Source organism: Rhinolophus sinicus, chromosome 14, assembly GCF_057876585.1.
Source record: "Rhinolophus sinicus isolate RSI-liver-muscle chromosome 14, RSI-T2T, whole genome shotgun sequence".
NCBI lineage: Eukaryota > Metazoa > Chordata > Mammalia > Chiroptera > Rhinolophidae > Rhinolophus > Rhinolophus sinicus.
Genome location: NC_142514.1, coordinates 36919027 through 36936740, shown reverse-complemented (window position 1 = coordinate 36936740; position 17714 = coordinate 36919027). Strand labels below are relative to the sequence as shown.

The following is a 17714-nucleotide window of genomic DNA, read 5'->3' as shown; positions in this document are numbered from 1 at the left end:
GGGCTTATGTTCAGGGATGTCATCCTGAAAAATCACGCTAGGGCTTACTTTCCGGTTAGGTCTTATTTTCGGGGAAACACGGTACTTCAGATTCCTATTATCTCCCCCTTAGACGGTAGTAGCCGCCCAAGTGGATCTCCCTGCCCTCAGTCTTGTTCCCTCCATACGCTCTCTGATCACTGTCACTCCACTGCTTACAACCCAGGGAGGGCTGATCATCGATACCCGATAAATCCCTTTGCCTGGCACTCCAGGTCTCTTTTTGCCTTCCCAGCTCCATCTTTGCTCTACAGGCAGCCCATGCTTCACCCACGTGTTCTCCAAACCCCTGCTCTAAACACAGGATGCACTTTAAAAAAACAAAAAACCCAAAGTTTTTTTTTTGGAACAGTTCTAGATTTACTGAAAATTGTAAAGACGGTACAGAGAGTTCTCATTTACCCCATACTCAGTGTCTCCTATTCTTACCATCTTACGTTAGTGTGGTGCATTTGTTCTAATTAACCAATATCGATACATTGGTATTAGGTTGGTGCAAAAGTAATTGCGGTTTTTGCAATTGTTTTTAACCTTTAAAACCCCAATTACTTTTGCACCAACCTAATATTAACCCAAATCCATAGTTTGTTCAGATTTCCTTAGTTTTTACATACTATCCCTTTTCTCTTCCAGGATCTCATCCAGGATACCATATTACATTTAATTGTCGTGGCTCCTTAGGTTCCTCTTCGCTATGACAGTTAGGATGTACCTTTTTGCTTCTTGCTTTCCTTCCTCCCTAAGGATTACATCTCCCCCCCACTTTCCACCAGCAAATACTCAGTTCAAGTATAACCTCCTCTGGGAAGATATTCCTGACCTACCTCTCCCCCAGCTTGGATTAAGGGCCCCTCCTTTCCTTCCCATACTTTCCGGCTGTGTTACATGTATCTGGAATTTGTCTGTCTTCCTCCCTGAGGGCAGGGGCCTGGTCTGATTTATGATGACATTTCCATTGCCCAGCACAGGGCCTGGCAAAGACTCAGCATTCAGTAGAGGTTGGCAAAGTGAAAGGGGGTACTCAGGCTGTCGCTTTATACCTCTCCAAGTCAAAGCCAGCTGTTGTCCCTGTACCCGGAATAGGACCCTTTTCTCAGATCAAGCCTCCTCTAGAAACCTCCTCTGATCAGTTCTGCCCCTCAACGGCTAGGAGGTCTGAAGCTACCCTTGGGTTAGCCTCTTTCTAGAGAGGGCATGCTGCTTTCTTAGCTGCTTTTCTCTCAGCCATGTGGACACCAGTCAAGTCAGGTCAATCTGATATATTCGCGATCTCAAGTCAGGTCAATCTGATATATTCGCGATCTCATTTGATCCTGAAAGGAGGTTGTGTCATCTCCTGATACACATGAGGACACTGAGGCCCAGAAAGGGAAAGTGTTTGTACTTTACCAGAGGTTACATGCTGGTAAGTGGGTTAAAAGTGAGACTTGAACCCACCCAGGCTTTCGCGACTCACTCCCAAGCCTGGGCTCTTCCCATTGGACCACATTGTTTCTGCATATAAAACGGGAGACCTAACCAGGAACCACAGCGAAGAGCTATTCTGGAGCCATCCCAGTATATCCCAGCCTCCTCTGCGGGGATTGTTTTCAACAGGGCTCCAGGCTGAACCCCCAGCTCTGTATACTGGCTGAACCCTTCAGTCTCCTCAGCTAGGACTTGGCAGGAAGAGATAAGAGAGGTAAGAGAGAAGAGAAAGAGTGAATAGAGAAAATCAGAGGTGATTCTAAGGTTGGACATTGTAAGGAGAGAAAATGCCCTCTCAGGATACTGTCCTATCCCATCAGGTTGTTGCTGTGTCAACGGATTGAGCCCAAAGGCTGGCCTGGAAATTTACCACCAGCAGAGGCATAATTAGCCCTTTAATTTCCTTTCAGCGGAAGTTTGCTCAGGCAGTTACCAGCCCTGCTTTCTGGGGCTCCTCCCTCCTTGCACTTGCCTACATGTCCAGCTCTTCTGGGAATCTGAGGCCTGCCCTGGGTGTGGCATGAAGGGAAGAACAGCAGTTATCCAGGGCAAGCTGTAAATTTAATGAACATGACTAATGTTTATACAGAGCTTTACAGCTGCCCAAGCACTGTCACACTTATCTCACTGTATCCTCCCAACAATACTGAGAAAAGGATATTATTATCAACCCCATTTTGCAGCTAATGAATCAGCTCAGAAAATCAGATGAGTGGTCCAAAGCCACATGCTGGGAAGTGGCAGAGCTAGAATTTGAATTCACATTTGCTTGACCCTGAAATTCATACTCTTACCGCTGCCCCTCAATAGTACCCACTCATTACACGCTTAGTGTTTAATTAAATGACACACAAGTGCTGAAGGGACACTAAAATTAAAGAGATGATGAGAATGGTATTTTAAGAGGTTTCTTGGAGGAGGTGATCCCGACCCTTGAGATTGGAACAGAAATGAATGCCAAGGTACAGAACTCTTTTTTTGTCTTATCCCCAAAGGGATTTAAAGTGGCAGAGAAAGACAGAGAGACTTAATTTTTTTTGTTTCTAGTTGGGTTCTGACTGTAGCCTGATTCCCCCTCCCACTCTCCCCAGGTATGCTGCTCCAAATTACCTCCCAACAGTTCAGTCAATCCTAAAAAACAAAACAAACAAACAACAAAACCAGAAGAGTTTATAATAGTCTAGTGGTGAAACAAACACCTTGGTAATTCATACAGTATTTCATTAGAGAGATGGTAGAATAGGATTAGGAAGGCTGTGAGGTCAGACTGTCTAGTTCAGATCTCTATCAGCCTTATGACCTTAGGCAACTATTTAACCTCTGAGTCTCAGTAATTTCATCTGTAAAGTGGGTATGATAATGGAACCTCTCTCAGAAAGTTGTAAGAATTAAATGCACAGTCCAGCCATACTCTAAGTCTCAACCAACAGTAGCTAGTCTTCCTTCTGCCTGTGGGTATTGGGGGGAAACGGAAATCATAGAGGAGGAAGCCTTTGAACTGAATTCTGAGTGGTCAGTAATGACTGGTTCAGCAGTACATGGGATCAGGCTGTTCCAGGTAGAGGGAACAGCATGAGCAAAGCACAGAGACTTTCAGGACATAATGTTTGGGGCCTGGGGAGTAGCCAAGGGAGGTGAGAACCTAGGGAGAAAGAATGGCTGGAGTGGCATGACCTTAATGCCATGAAACTGTTAGGTTAGAAAACCAGGGCTAAGTGGAGCACCCTAGCTCCTGGAAGGTAATGTCACAAGGGTCAAACTCCTAGCCCCAACATTTGCTCACTTGGCCAAGTACTTAACCTCTCTGTACCTCAGTTGCTTTGTCTTCTCTACCTCAAAGAGCTGGTTGTGAGGATTGATGAAGTAATGCATGAAAATCACCTGTTACAGTGCCTGACACTTAGTAAATATTCAATTTATGTTAGAAATTATTATGATTACAATTTATCCTGACTCCTTAGAGCGAGAAGGGGCGATAAAAATCATCTACTTTAAAGATAGAAAACCCAAGGCCCCGAGTGGGGGATATTCATAAGCCCCCAAAGCAAGTTAGTGGTAGCATAAATCATACCCAAGCATCCTAACCCAGCCTGTGTCATGTGGCTCTCTTAGTGTTGTCAGGCTGCCTCTGACAGTCTCCCCTCCTTCCTCAGATGATTGTCTCCCCTCCCTTGTAAATAAATTTCAAGGCATTTGCTTTGTGGAGCAGTGTTTATGCTATTTTTGGAACACTCTGGCACCTGTATGCAAATGATCCTCAGGGGACATGTCTGCTTAGTGACTTGGGCCAACTCCTGAAAGAAAGCAGCTATGAGACCAAAGGGAAAGCACAGCCCCGGGCGGGATGGAGGTCCTGGACTATCTTTTTAGTCAAGTCCCAGAAGTCCAAGGAAGTTCCTTCTCATCTCTTACCTGCCCTGTGTATGTTAACTCCTTGGGTCTGTTTGGAAATGAGTTCATAAGTAGGTTTCTGGGCCAGCCTCCAAACTGAGGTTTTAAGGCTTTGGGCTGTCGTGTTAGAAGGTGCTGTGGAACCCAGGCCTGTGGACATTCACATCAGCTATGGTGCTGGCTCAGGTTTGAGGGAAGTGTTTCTTATATCAGGAAAAAGGAAGTAATGTGGGGGCATTAGAGGGAGGAAGACAACTTTATCAGACAGCCCAATGGTTCTGCCCTGCAGAGCTGGAGTAAACGGGGACTCGTGAGATGAGGGAGGAGGACAGGACAAGACCTCAGACATTTTTCTCATAAAGGTCAATGTCCCCTGGTCCTTGGCACAAGCAGCAGTGACCCCATCCTCAACGGCCTCACCATTTAACACACACTTACTGACTGTTCTCCAGGTAATAGGCCCTATGTGGGAGGCCACTAAACCCCTCAGGGGCTCTCTATTGTCTGTAGGACAATGTTCACGCACCTGGCCTGCCATTCAAAAGACCTCCATGGATTAGCTCTAACCTCACTTCCTACTTCCTCCCCTATTTAGTATTTTAAGCACTGTGTTTCAGAAATCTAAAACTATCCATTTTAAGATATATCCTTATTTCAGAGATGCTAAAATGTAAAAAAATGGACATCTTAGAATCCATAAAATATGGTATTTTACACTCCACTGAAAATAGAGCTGTTTGTGCCATCCCAGATGCCATGCTGTTTCAGGCTTTACTTTTTTTTTTTCTTTTCAGCTGTTTATTGTGGAAAATTTCAAATACATACTTAAGTAGAGAGACTAAATAGTACATGAAACCCATGTACTATTATCCATCTACAATAATTATCAACTCGTGGTTTGTCCTCCATGTTTTTCCCATAGTCCCTTTTCCTTGGACTATTAATATTAATAGCAACTGCCAATTCTTACTATGGGTTTTGTTTTTCTTAATTCTAAAAGTAATGTATGCTCATTTAAAAATACTTTGAAATTATAGCCAACCAGAAAGAAGAAAATATTATTGATACGTATCTTGGTTGGTTTCTTTCCAGTTTGTTTTCTGAATTTTTAACATAGTTGAGGTCATACTATACATTCAATTTTATATCCTGCTTTTCTTACTCGTATATAACATTATAAGCACAGCTAACATTGTTAGAAAATATTTCTGAATATTCTTAATGACTTCATTGTACTTTATCGAACAATGCACCAAATCCATTCATTACTGCAACAATATTTGTTGCACTAACCATATGTTGGGTACTCTAAACAGTGATAAAAGAATGAGGCACCATCTCTGGCCTCTCAAAGCTTAGTTGTTCTCCATTGTTTGAACATTTAACTATTTCTCAATTTGGGGCTGTTATGAATCAAGCTACCGTGATCAGTGATCATCCTTGTGTATAAAACTTTTCCTAGGTTTCAGATTATTTTCGTTAGACAGATTTTCAGTAGTGAAATTCCTGTTTTACTTTATCTTTGCCAGTATCAAATATTACCTTAGTTTAATTTTAGCGAATTCAATAGGTAAAAAAATGGTATCTCATCATTTCAAATTGTGTTTCTCCGATTACTTATTGAACAATTATTTATATATTTATTAACCATTATTTTCTGCAAATTGTCTGACAAGGGTACTATTTTTATTACCAGCAATTTCTCAGTACAAGACCTGATTCACATTTCCTTTTATTTGCTGTGAACTGGGGGTTTATTAAGTATAATATTGTTCCAAGCTTCTCTTTTTTCTCCTGGCCCTCTACCACCTTATTTCTTCCCCCACCTCTTCCTGCCGTGAAGGGGAGCTGGGTGAGTCACATAAAGGGTATAGCAGGTGGTAAATTAAGCAAATTCCCCAGAGAGACTTCTCAGAATCCTCTAAACCAGGGGTGTCCAAACTGCGGCCCGCAGGCCAACTGCGGCCCGCAATCCATTTTTAATTGGCCCGCAGCAAATTCCAAAAATATATTTAGTTTACTTAAATAAACCAGGTGAGGCAATACGTACTTCACCTCCAGTGAGTGGCCCGGCTGTTTGTGTATTTTACTGCATATGGCCCTTGGTAAAAAACGTTGAAAAAAGTTTGGACACCCCTGCTCTAAACAGTGCTGATGTCAACTGGGGGCAAAAAGAGTGAATAGGAAATGGGTTAGAAACTCTGATGCTAAATTTGTCCATCCCAAAGCACCAGGGTTCCTTCAGTGGGTATCTTTAAATACCTGCCATGCACCCAGATCTGTGCTGGGTATTGATGAGGGCTTATTAGTTGAAGGAGACACAAATGAAGTAGGTTATAACGAATAGTCAGTTATGTACATGTTAGAGGCGTTCACACTAAGTGGAGATGTCTAGCAGACATTTGGAATTTTCCGTCTGAAACTTGGAAGTGAGGGGCCCAGGGTAGGATAAAGAGCTGGTGTAGGAGACAAAGCAGGAGCAGAAGATGAAGGGAAAGAACTAAAGTGAGATTTCACAGAAGTTAAGGAAAGAAGATTCCAGAGGAGTGTGTGTTTGGGTATATCATCTTTGTTACTTGGAACAACAGAGAGATTACATTATCCATCCTTCTCTCATTCATTCATTTATTCATTCCTTTCTTCGTTCACCATTTTTAGAATACCTGCCCAGTGCCAGGCATTGCTCTACCCATTGCTGAGGGTACAGAAATCAAAGTCACAGCCCCTAACCCAAAGTCACAGCCCCTAACCCATAAGGAGATATAGATGAAAATGGAAACAATCCCTGATATAGGTACTATGATCCATTCATTCAAAAAATATTTATTGAAACCCTAAGGTACGCCAAGTACATTGAGGAACAATGAAAGGAAGCCTTATGACCTTTAGCTTATTTGTTGAAGTAAAATGTAGTGCCTATATCTTAGTGGAAATCAATCATCTATCTGTGAGAGGTTTTGTTTTGCGTTTTTGAAGGTTTTGTGTGAAAGACCAATGCCAAAAATAACAAGCCAGAACACTTATCTCTCTGGGCCTTGGTTTCCCATCTGTAAAATGAGGGAATTGACCCTATATGTACCTATCATAGGATTTGTCACATGTGAGGCAACTTCCCCATAGACTGAGACTTCCAAGGGCCAGGATCACCTGGGTCTTTTTGCGGTCACACTGCAGACTTAGTAAATATTTGTGGAATTGATTACTCTTACAAGGGCCTTCCAGCTCTAATATTCTGTGCTCTGTTGTTGCTAAAATAAAGCCCAAGTACATCCTGTGGAAGTCCAGAAGGAATGATTATGAATTCTGATGCTAGATTCCAAAGAACTTCCTAGAACAGGTGCCCTTTGACTTGGACACCAAAGGTTAGATAGGAATACAGTGATCAGGGGAATGTTATAATCCCCAGTCCTGGATTCCAGTGACTTATTTCCCATCTTCTGCCCTCAAGGACCAGTTACTAGCTATATGCCCTTGGATGCCAATTTTTTCACCTGTAAATCAATAGTGACAATAATACATGGTATGCTGGAAAGAACACTGGCTATGAAGTCAGAATACTCTGGAGTCTCAGCCCTACCAAAAAGTAAGTAGCTGTGTGACCTTGGGAAAGTCACTTTCAGTTTCCCTACCTGCGAAATAAAGTAGTCAGACTGAATGACCTGTAAGATTGTATTCTTCTGGCTCTAAAATATCTGCTTCACAGGGTCATTGTTAGGATCCAATGAGATGATGCAGCAAAAATGCTTGAGAACTCTCAGGTGCTCTTTAGCGGCCTATACTGAGCATAGACGGGTATGAGACCAAGCCAGCTCCAAGGAATCACTCTCCATGCCTCAGTCCTCTGCTTCTCCCTGACTCCACTGCACCTCCCTGAAAAGCTCTCTCCCTCTGGTTTCCTCCCATTCCCTTGGGACATAATGGCCTGTCTCCCAGCTGCTGCAAAATACAAAGGGCTTGGAGCTTGGCAGCTGTGGTTTGGTAGGTGGGTGTGGGGAAAGCTGCCTGAAAGCTCTCATTACCTGCTTCTTATTCCTCGTGCTCATCATCCCCACCTCCCAACCTGGCCTTGGGGGGAGTGAATTGAAGAAGGGGGAGGGAGGAGCCTGGCTGAGGGAGCAGGTACGCAGCAGGGCAGCACCCAGGGATGGAGGCCTCAGAGATAACCTCTTAGTAGATGTGTGACTTCCCAAGGCTGTCGCTGCTCTGGGCCTCCCCTTTTTGTCTATAACATGGAAAGGAACTAGAAAGACGAGGCTGTTTGTATGATCTCACAGACCCTTTTCCAACCAATTCTGAGGTTCTAAATGAGTTTTCCCTAATCAGCACATAGTGAGCCCTTGACTTTCATTCACTAGCATTCAGCATTCTTAAGTGCCTCTATGTACCGGGTGCTATAGTTGAGTGCCTGGGATTTAGCTAAATATTAGATTGAGTCTCAAAATGCTCTCTATCTGAAAGAGGAGACAAGCAAGCCAGTAACTATAATAAATGGGATGTGTACAATGATAGAAAGCCAAACCATAAAAAGGCAGAGAAAGAAGTTAATTTGTGGGGGGAGAGGTGGTCAGGAAAAGCTTCAGGGAGGATATGCCCTTTGAATAAGGTTGTTAATTATAAAAGAGAAGAGGGTTGCGGCAAAGGTCAGCATATCACCCTACATCCCAGGGGTGGGAAGGAACAGTGTGTTTGGGAAACCACAAGTAATTAGGCAAAGCCAGAACTCATTGGTTCAGTGGAAGAATAAGAGGGAAGAAAGCAGAAGGGAAACCTGAGCTCAATCCTGAAGGATTGCTACGAGAAGCTTGGACCCCATTGTGTGTGCTGTGAGAAGCCAGGGGAGGGATTTAGACTGAGAGGCAGATGATGAGGTTCGGATTTTAGAAAGACCCATCTGATATTCAGTGTACTCTACCGAAAATATTGCAAGCACCCAATAACTCCCTCCTTTCAACAAGTGTTTATTGAAAACCTCCCCCATCCTATGTGCCAGTGCTGTGCCAGACACAATAGTAAGCAAAACCAGACATCCTGTTCTTGTGGCACTTGCAGTTTGGCAAGGGAGACGGACCTTAATAAAATAATTACACAAGTAAATACAAAATTACAGTGGGGAGGAGTGCTATAACGGAGAAGCACATGGTGCCAGGGGAGCAGGTAATTGGAGCATTTGACTTTGCCAGGATGGTCAGGGCAGCTTCTGTGCTGAGCTGAGCTCCAAAGGAAGAGTTGACCTCAAAGAAAGGCTTTACGGGAATGAGCCTTCAGCTTCAGAATCCCCATCCAATGCATGTTTACCTTCTCCAGTAAACAGATAATGGAGACAGCAAGCAGGTAGTGAGTTGCAGTCATCCTTTGATCTTCAGGACCTAGCCAACACTTGCCACACGATCAGCACCCAGTGAAGATTTGAAAGAAAAGAAGGAAAACCCATTCAGCACTTTAGATATCTGAAGATGGCAGTGCTATTTCCCAGAGGACTAACCATCGTCCTTCCTTCAGTTGTTCCTCCCGTGATACAGTTTCAAGTTCCCATCACTGTGTTGGTCATTCTGCTAATTGTCAATGTTCCTGTGACAGGTGACTTAAATATCAGAGATGTGGCCTGGTCTCTGAGACCTGGCTTTATTTAAGCCCCATTTATCATTCACCGTCTTTCACCTCTTACGCCTCAGTTGCCTCTTTTGTGGAATGATATTGGTTCTCCTTTCACAGGATTTCTCTGGTATTTAACTGAGATAATAAGAAAAAACTTTGTAAGTTCTAAGAGCTAAACAAACATAGTGTTTAAATATTTGGAGGGCTGCCACATGAGTGAAAAATTAGATTTATTCTTTGTGTCTCCAGAGAACAGAATTAATTCAATGGATAGAAATTACCACATGCAAATTTCAGCTCAACACAAGCTGAAATTCTAATAATCAGAACTATCCATCAGTGGAATGGCTGCCTTTTAAGGGTGGATATCTAACATTGGAAACACGAAAAACAAGTATGCTGTGGAAGGAATTCCGATTTTGAGCAAGAGGGTGGATGGAATACTCTTAAGGTTTCTTTTTAACTTTAGAATTCAACAATCTGATAGTCAACACAAATGATGGAGCTGGGAGAAGGCATTTATGGCAGAGAGAATAGCATGAACAGAAATATGAAGCAGAAATGAGTGTGGCATGTGTGCGTCACCAAGAGGAAATTCTAGAAAGAAATGAAGGGTCTATTTGGATTGATGATGCAATGGAAGATAGATAACTAATATTGGCTATGCATGACCTGTGTCCAGACCCCTGTGATTCCATTTAAGCTTTGTGGATGATTTCCAGCCTTACCCTCCTGTGGAGGGGAGAGTGTTGGCCCCAGGAAGCCTTAGACATGGTTGGAAGACATCCTTTGTTGGAAGCTGTGCAGTGGGCTAGGTCCTGTCCTAGGTGGGTAAGAGGGGATCAAGAATACAGTCTGGCTGGGCTGTAGGTTGTGATGAATATGCACAGGCTTTGGTCAAAAGACAAAATTTGAATCCCGGCTCTGCCTTTTCACAGCTCATGACTCTAGCAATTTACTTAACCTCTATGACCCTCAGTTAATTTATATATAAAATAGGAACTCAAACTTGTCCTGCTTTGGGCTGATGTTAACAATTAAGAGGAATAATGTAGAGTAACAGGCATCTTGGGAAGAACACAGGCTTTGGAATCAGACAGTCCCAGGTTTGGATCTCTGTCTGCCATGGTTGCAAGATCTTAGGCAAGTTATTTAACTTTTCCTTACCTGTAAATAGAAATAACAGTATTTCAAGGCTGTTTTGAAAATTAAACAATGTAGGAGAAGTGCTTAGCATAATGCCTGTCATGTAACACGCTCCGCTGGCAGTTTTACTTTGTTACTATAGATAATAAATGAGAAGCCATATGTAAAGCACTCATCAAAGTGCAGGGCACATAGTAGGTGTTCAGTTGATGTTAGCTCCTTTCCCCCTTGCCCATGTGTCTGTCTGCCACACTGACGGGCTGCTGGAGGCCAGAGCAGCGGCCTACTCACCCGGCTGTCCGCTCTCTGACTTAATGCTCTGCCTGTATGAGGAGTTCAATGAATGTCTGTTTCTTAGAAGGGAAGTGATTGCTCTTGATGACATGGTCTTTTTCCTCAAGTAGCCAGTGAGTCAGTGCCTCTTTCTTTCTCCTCCTTCCTGTCTCCTCTCTGATTCTATTTCTGAATCTCATCAGTGGGAGGGGAATCAATGTTCGTCAAAGTGATTTTTAAAAATAAAAGAGAGGGAGGTTCAGGAGCAATTCTCTGGGCTACTTTCCATTCAGCACACATAGTGAGAGCTGGATTGTTGTTTCCAACCTAGCTTTCCTTTAGGTGAAACAACAATAACACCAACATCAACAGTAATAGCAGCAGCTATTATGAGCTTTATTGATCACCTACTATGTGCCTGGCACTCTGCCAGGCTCTACCCATACATTATCTGTAACCTTTACACAACCACTTCAAGGTTGGTATTATTATGACCACTTTACCGATGAGGAAACGGAGACTTAGAGAAATTAACTAATAATGAAAATGATAAATTCCCATGTTTGAGTACCTATTAATGAACTAGACATTTAAAAAACTCCTTGTTTCATTACAACATCAAGTAGGCATTATTATTTCCATTTCAGATGTGAGGAAACTGAGCCTCAGAGAGATGAAAAAATCCAAGCTGTCTAAAATCACCAGGTGGTGAATGGCAGAGTGGGAGTTAGCTGAAGGCCCAACTGTTACACTCATCCTTTAACTTTCTGTCTGGCCATTTGCTACAGGAAGTTTCATATTGAGACTCTGGATGGAGGCAGCCCCTGGGCAAGTTTGAATGAGAGGGAAGTGACACGTGGCATGAGACTCACCCACCCCAGCTGGACAGACCATGGGAACCTGCCCCTGGGCCTGACTCTGGAAATACAAAAAGAGTAACTGAAGCCCATCAGGCACTGACGTACTAGTAACTGTTCCAGGCATTTTAGATACAATAACTTTCTTAATTTTTACAATAACTTTAGGAAGTAAGGTATTATTGTTATTTCCATTTTATAGACAAAGAAACTAAGGCCCCAAGAGGTAAATTTCCCAAGGAGGGGATTGCACAAGAGCAGGAAGACCTGGAAATGGCAGTCACGGGCAGCCATTCTAGAGACATAGTTAACAGATGGTAGAACAGGGATTCACACCCAGAAGTCTAACTCCAGAGACCATGCTTTTCACTTCCAAACTATATGGCCTTTTTATTTAACAAGTGGTGATTGAATCCCTCCTGTGTGCCCAGCCCTGTGCCAGGCACTGGGAGAACAGAGGTGAACCTGATTCCATGAACCCGATTCCATGTCTAAACTCATTTATTAGTCTGTACCAGACTTTCCAGTAATTCAGTATCAACTGGTGACAGGACTCTTCTGTCAAAGAACTGGGGTAGGGCCAGGCTCCAGGCAGAGATGGAGGACTAGAAACTCTCACAGAGAAATGCAGGTGGTGTGAGAAGAGTTGAGACCTGGTGGCAGCACAGTTGCTCAGAAATCCTGCCCGGTCCTCTAGGTCACCAGTCTGGGAGGATGGCTTAATTCTAAACTCTAGAGGACAAGATTTGAGGTCTGAGACTGCAGATCTGTTGGAGGGGTCTCATCTGTGGCGCTGGCTCTGAGGAACTCAGGACGCAGAGGCAAGGGCCTGGGAGGGGTGGATCAAATACTGCAGCACTGTTTCAGAGGTACACATGTGTAGATATGGCAGATAGTGAATATTTCTCAGTAGGGCCTAAGAGTCCCTGTGTTAGATGTTCACCCTTCATTCCCTCATTCAGTTCTTCATTAATTCACTCATGTACCCACTCATTCACCAGCTGGAGAAAATTGTATTTGCCAGAAGCCTTAGGGAGAAGTACTATATGTGGTCAGAAGGAATACTCTGATAAGCTTCTTCAGGTGAAGAGTCAGATACCCAAAGACCATGCTGAACAAACAGGAGATGGTGATTCAAATGCTCTCCAAGGATAATGATGTGTTAAATGCAGATTTTCTTTGGCTGGGTAACACTGTGTAAGTCTGGGCCAGAGCTGAGTTGCTGAGGACATGGAAAGGCTGAGCCTTGCCAGGAACATAACTGTTGTCTTTGATTTCTCTTCTCTTCACATCTAATCTGTCGCCACGCCCTGTAATTCAACTCTGAGATACCTCTTGAATCTGGGTCTACTCCATCCCTATTGCTACCACTCCAGTTCAAACCCTGATCAGTCTCACCACTGCCAAGATCTTCTACCCAGCCTTCCTGTTTCCCGTCTCTTCTCCCTCCAGTCTATTCTCGACGTCACAGTCAGTGATCTTTCTAAAATGTAGATCTAATCATGTTAATCCCCTGTCTCAAAATCTTTGATCCTGAAAGATCACGTCCAAACCGCATAGCCGGGCATTCAAAGCTCTTTCCAGCTTCATCGCCTGTCCATTTCCCATTTCCCATCGTTCCTTATGTTCTTCTGGAGTACTCACTGGCAAAAACTCTCTTCTGCCAAAAGACCTCTCCTTCACTTCTCTGCTTGAAAAGTTCTTTAGAAAAGTCCCTGTTGTCCTCCTTCTATTGCCACATAAGTGCATCTTCAGGTGATGCTTCTGGGCTTGGTACAGATTCACCTGTGGGAGCCGTTATGCTGTCTATCACATCTCCAGTTCTCCTCCTGGGCATGTTATAGGATTGCACTTTCTTGGGTGTGGGCATATGACTTGCTTAAGCCAGTGAAATGGGAAAAATAGAAGTCTTAAGAGCGAACACATGACTCACACTTTCTTTCCTTCTGGTAGCTACTCTATCAGTCTTTATCCTGGAATAAGGAAGACAAAAAGCAGAGCACCCAGCCAGCCCTTAATGGATATGTAACAATAGAGAAAAATAAAACCTTGTTGCTTAAGCTGCTCAGATTGTGATTGCTTGTTACTGAATAACCCAGTCTGTCCTAACTGATATGCTGTCTCTGCTTTGATGTCTTTCTGCTTTGAAAACTACCATGATTGCACCTTACCTGTCTTGTGTGACACATTTTCTTTGTGCACCTTATCTGGTACTGATGACATACTGCCACATATCTAATTATCAGTTTGATATGATACGAGGTCGGACAATTAAGTTTGCGAACTCATCCTAGAAAAAGTGTTACATACATCATTGCTGAATATCACTACAGTCACCTTCAATGTACTCCCCTTGGGAAGCTATTATGCACTGACGCCAGCACCTAGTCCACCCCTCAAAGCAATTTTGGAACTCTTTCTGGAATGGCCATCAGAGCTGGGTAATATAGTGGTCATCAAGGATAATGTAATGGTCATCGTATTACCCTTGATATCCTGAATGTGATCAAAATGTCTTCCTTTCAATATTTTCTTTATCTTTGGGTAAAGACAGAAGTCACTGGGGGCCAGATCAGGTGAGTATGGAGGGTGTTCTAATGCAGTTATTTATTTACTGACTAAAACCTCCCTCACAGACAGTGCCGTGTGAGCTGGTACATTGTTGTGATGCAAGAAACATGAATTGTTGGTGAAAAGTTCAGGTAGTCCAACTTTTTCACGCAGCCTTTTTAGCACTTCCAAAGAGTACACTTGGTTAACTGTTTATCCTGTTGGTACAAATTCATAATGAATAATCCCTCAGATATCAAAAAGGGTTAGCAACATTGTTGCAACAAGTTCGCAAACTTAATTGTCACACCTCGTATGTTCCACCTCTACAGTTTTACTGAGGCTTCCTGAGCGCAGGGATGGTGCTTGTTCCATTTTTATATCTCACAGAGTATGGTTCATGGCCAAGGCAGTATACTGTAACAGGTGTAGGAGTCAGACAGACTTGTTTTGAATCCAAATTCTTACACTCAGTGGGCAATCTATCTGAACCTCAGTTTCCTCATCTGTAAAATGGAGTAATAATATATACCCTACAGGGTTTTTCTAAAGTTTGTGGATAACAGGTGCAACAGATGTACAAATAATGGCACACTGTAATTATTATCGTTCTCATACTTGTTTTTATTATCATTAAAGATGGTGTTCAGTGAGTGCTTGTGGATAAATCTTTCATTGATTGAGCTATAGTGGTATGTACATTGGACTTGGGATCAGACACCTTGGACTTAAGGCATAGCTTTTGTCTCCAGCTTTGGGACTTTGGGAAAGTCACTTACCCTGTTTGCTTTGCTGCATGCTCAACTATAATATGTAAATACGAATAACACCTACCTCACAGAGATTTCATAAAATCTAAATGAGCTAATATCCGAGGAAATGTTTTATATGTGCTCAAGCATCACAGACTCTAAAACTGTAATGAAGCAGAGAAGATTGGCTGTTCTCTCAATGAGGACTGTGTGGACATCTGTGAAGCACCCTAATGTGCTCCAGTAACGCCTTGCTGTTGTCTTTGCATTTGCTCGCTTGCTTACATGTGTGTCTTTCCAACTAGACTGTGAGCTGCTTGAGATAAAGAATTATCTTAGTCATTTTTTTAGTAGAAATGTTTATTTATTTCTCCTTATGTTAGAGTAATACATGCCTATTGTAGAGAAAATAAAAATACATGAAGAAAATCAACGTCCTGGTATTTCTTGTCTCTCATACAGAGGTAACTATTAACTTTGGATGTGTTTCTTTCCACTTCTCTGCATACAGAGTTACAAAATTGACATTATGTCACACATACAAGCATTGTCCCATGTCATATTCTTACAAAAATAAACACATAAAAAAATTCTTATATTTTAACCATTCTCCTATTGTTGAATATGTAAGTTGATGATACTTTTTCGCTGCCTAAATAAAGTGGTAACAAACATTTTTGTGCATAGGTACTTGTCTGATTTTCTAATTTTGTAGGAAAAGTTTTTAGAAGGAAAATTTCTGGGTCAAATATTTTTAATGCTCTTGAGACTTCCAAATTGATTTCTAGAAAGATTAAACCAAGTTCCACTCCCATGAGCAGTGTGAAATTGCTCATCTCACTGCATCCTCATCTTTCGTAGGAATTATAATTAAAACTAAGGTTAAAACCTTTTATATAATAAATATCCATTTACATTTCTTGTGTGAATTGTTCATTCCTCGTGCCCATTTTTCTATTGGTATTTTGATTATTTTCTTATTTCTATGAAGTTTTAAAAATCATTTTATTTTAGTTACCAAGTATAATACAAGACACATAATATATACTCCTTAAATATACCTTGGATTATTCGTTAATTGTTCTGGGGGCTTCTTAGGAACAAAAGCAGACTTTCTCTTTCCTTTTCACACCCAGGACACAGCTGGGCAGGAGCGATACCGGACCATCACCACAGCCTATTACCGTGGGGCCATGGGCTTCATTCTGATGTATGACATCACCAATGAGGAGTCTTTCAATGCTGTCCAAGATTGGTATGAGATTCATTCATCCATCCATCCATCCATCCATCCATCCATCCATCCATCCATCCATCCATCCAAGTGTTCAAGAAAACCTAATGTGTGCTAGGGAAATCTGGATGAGTCAGACATGGCTCCCGTCCTCAAGGAATTCACAGATGACAGGAGAGGACAGACCAGCAAGCAGGCAGTGAGAATATCAGGTGCAGCGATGAAGGGAGGCAGCAGGGCTGTGGGAACCCAGTGGAGGGCTCTGACCCAACTTGGGGAGTCAGGGAAGGTGTCCTGGAGTTGCTGACATCTATGCTGCATTTCGTAAGATGAACAGGAGTTAACCAGAGAGGTAACTGGATGAGAATGTTCCAGGAAAAGAATACAGATGCGAGAATCCAGAGGTGAGAAGATAGCTGAGAGGATAGGAAGAGCAGAGGTCAGGAAGGATTCTGTATGCTGGGATAAGGAGTTTGGATTTTATCCCACAGTGATGACATTTGAACAGGGAACCAACAGGCTCAGATTATGTTTTAGCAAGATCATTCTGGACATAGTGCTAAGTGAGTCAACAGACTGCTTTTCTATACAGTTCATCCCTGGGCCAGGCTGGGGGTCCGAGAGCACATCCAGGCCAAGATTCAATTTACAGTGAAAATCAGCACAGCTCCCCAGAGGTACAACCTCTGAGCAACTTATATCTTTCTTCCCAGCGCATAACTTACAGGGAGAAGGGAGCATGAGGGAAAGGACGGGTGAGGAGGAGGGCCAGGGCCCTGTGCCCCTAATCAGTGGAAAGGATGAAGATGGGAGAATGTGGAGCATCTGTGCTGTGGCTCTTCTTCAGAATCAAACAGGCTGAGCTGGCCAGTGCCCAGCCTTTCTCTTGCTCCCTGTTGCCAACAACTGCCCTTTAAGGACATTCCCTTCTCCCAAGAACAGTTGCCATGACTGTGTGAAGCACCGTTGGAGCCTTGGAGCCTTGGGATGAGCGTGACCTTGCAGGCTGCCTGTTGCACCCCCGTTCTGAGCGGCAGTCCAGTGGGCCATCCGTATGTTGTCATTCACGTGTCTTGTGTTCTCCTTCTCAGCCTCTTGGGCGTCCTCTTCTTCCTCCTTTCTCCTCCTTCCCTTTAACACCTTTCTCCTTCCCCTCCTCTCTGTTCTCTTTACTCCTCTTTTTTCTTCCCCCCATTTCCTTTCCTTATTCCCTCCCTTGCCTCCAGTCATGATTTGTCTTCCCTCCTCCTCTCTCCCTCCACCTTCCCCCATGGAGTGATTAGCTTTCTCTTTCAGTGTCTCCACATTGCTCTTTCCTTGTTGGCCTTGACCTCCTTCCCTTTCTCCATCAATCCGTGTTCATTCTGCCTCAGGAACACAGTGACTTTAACACCTGGTGACGATTCCTCC

General features: G+C 43.0%; 1 protein-coding gene across 1 annotated transcript in view; it reads left to right on the top strand.

Annotated features, from left to right (window-relative positions):
- Window positions 1-17714, top strand: part of RAB3B (RAB3B, member RAS oncogene family) — a 56706-nt gene that overhangs the window by 24867 nt on the left and 14125 nt on the right. Inside the window, exon 3 of the mRNA XM_019742890.3 lies at window positions 16207-16325. Coding sequence (XP_019598449.3) covers window positions 16207-16325 — 119 coding nt within the window. The remainder of the gene's footprint in view (window positions 1-16206; window positions 16326-17714) is intronic.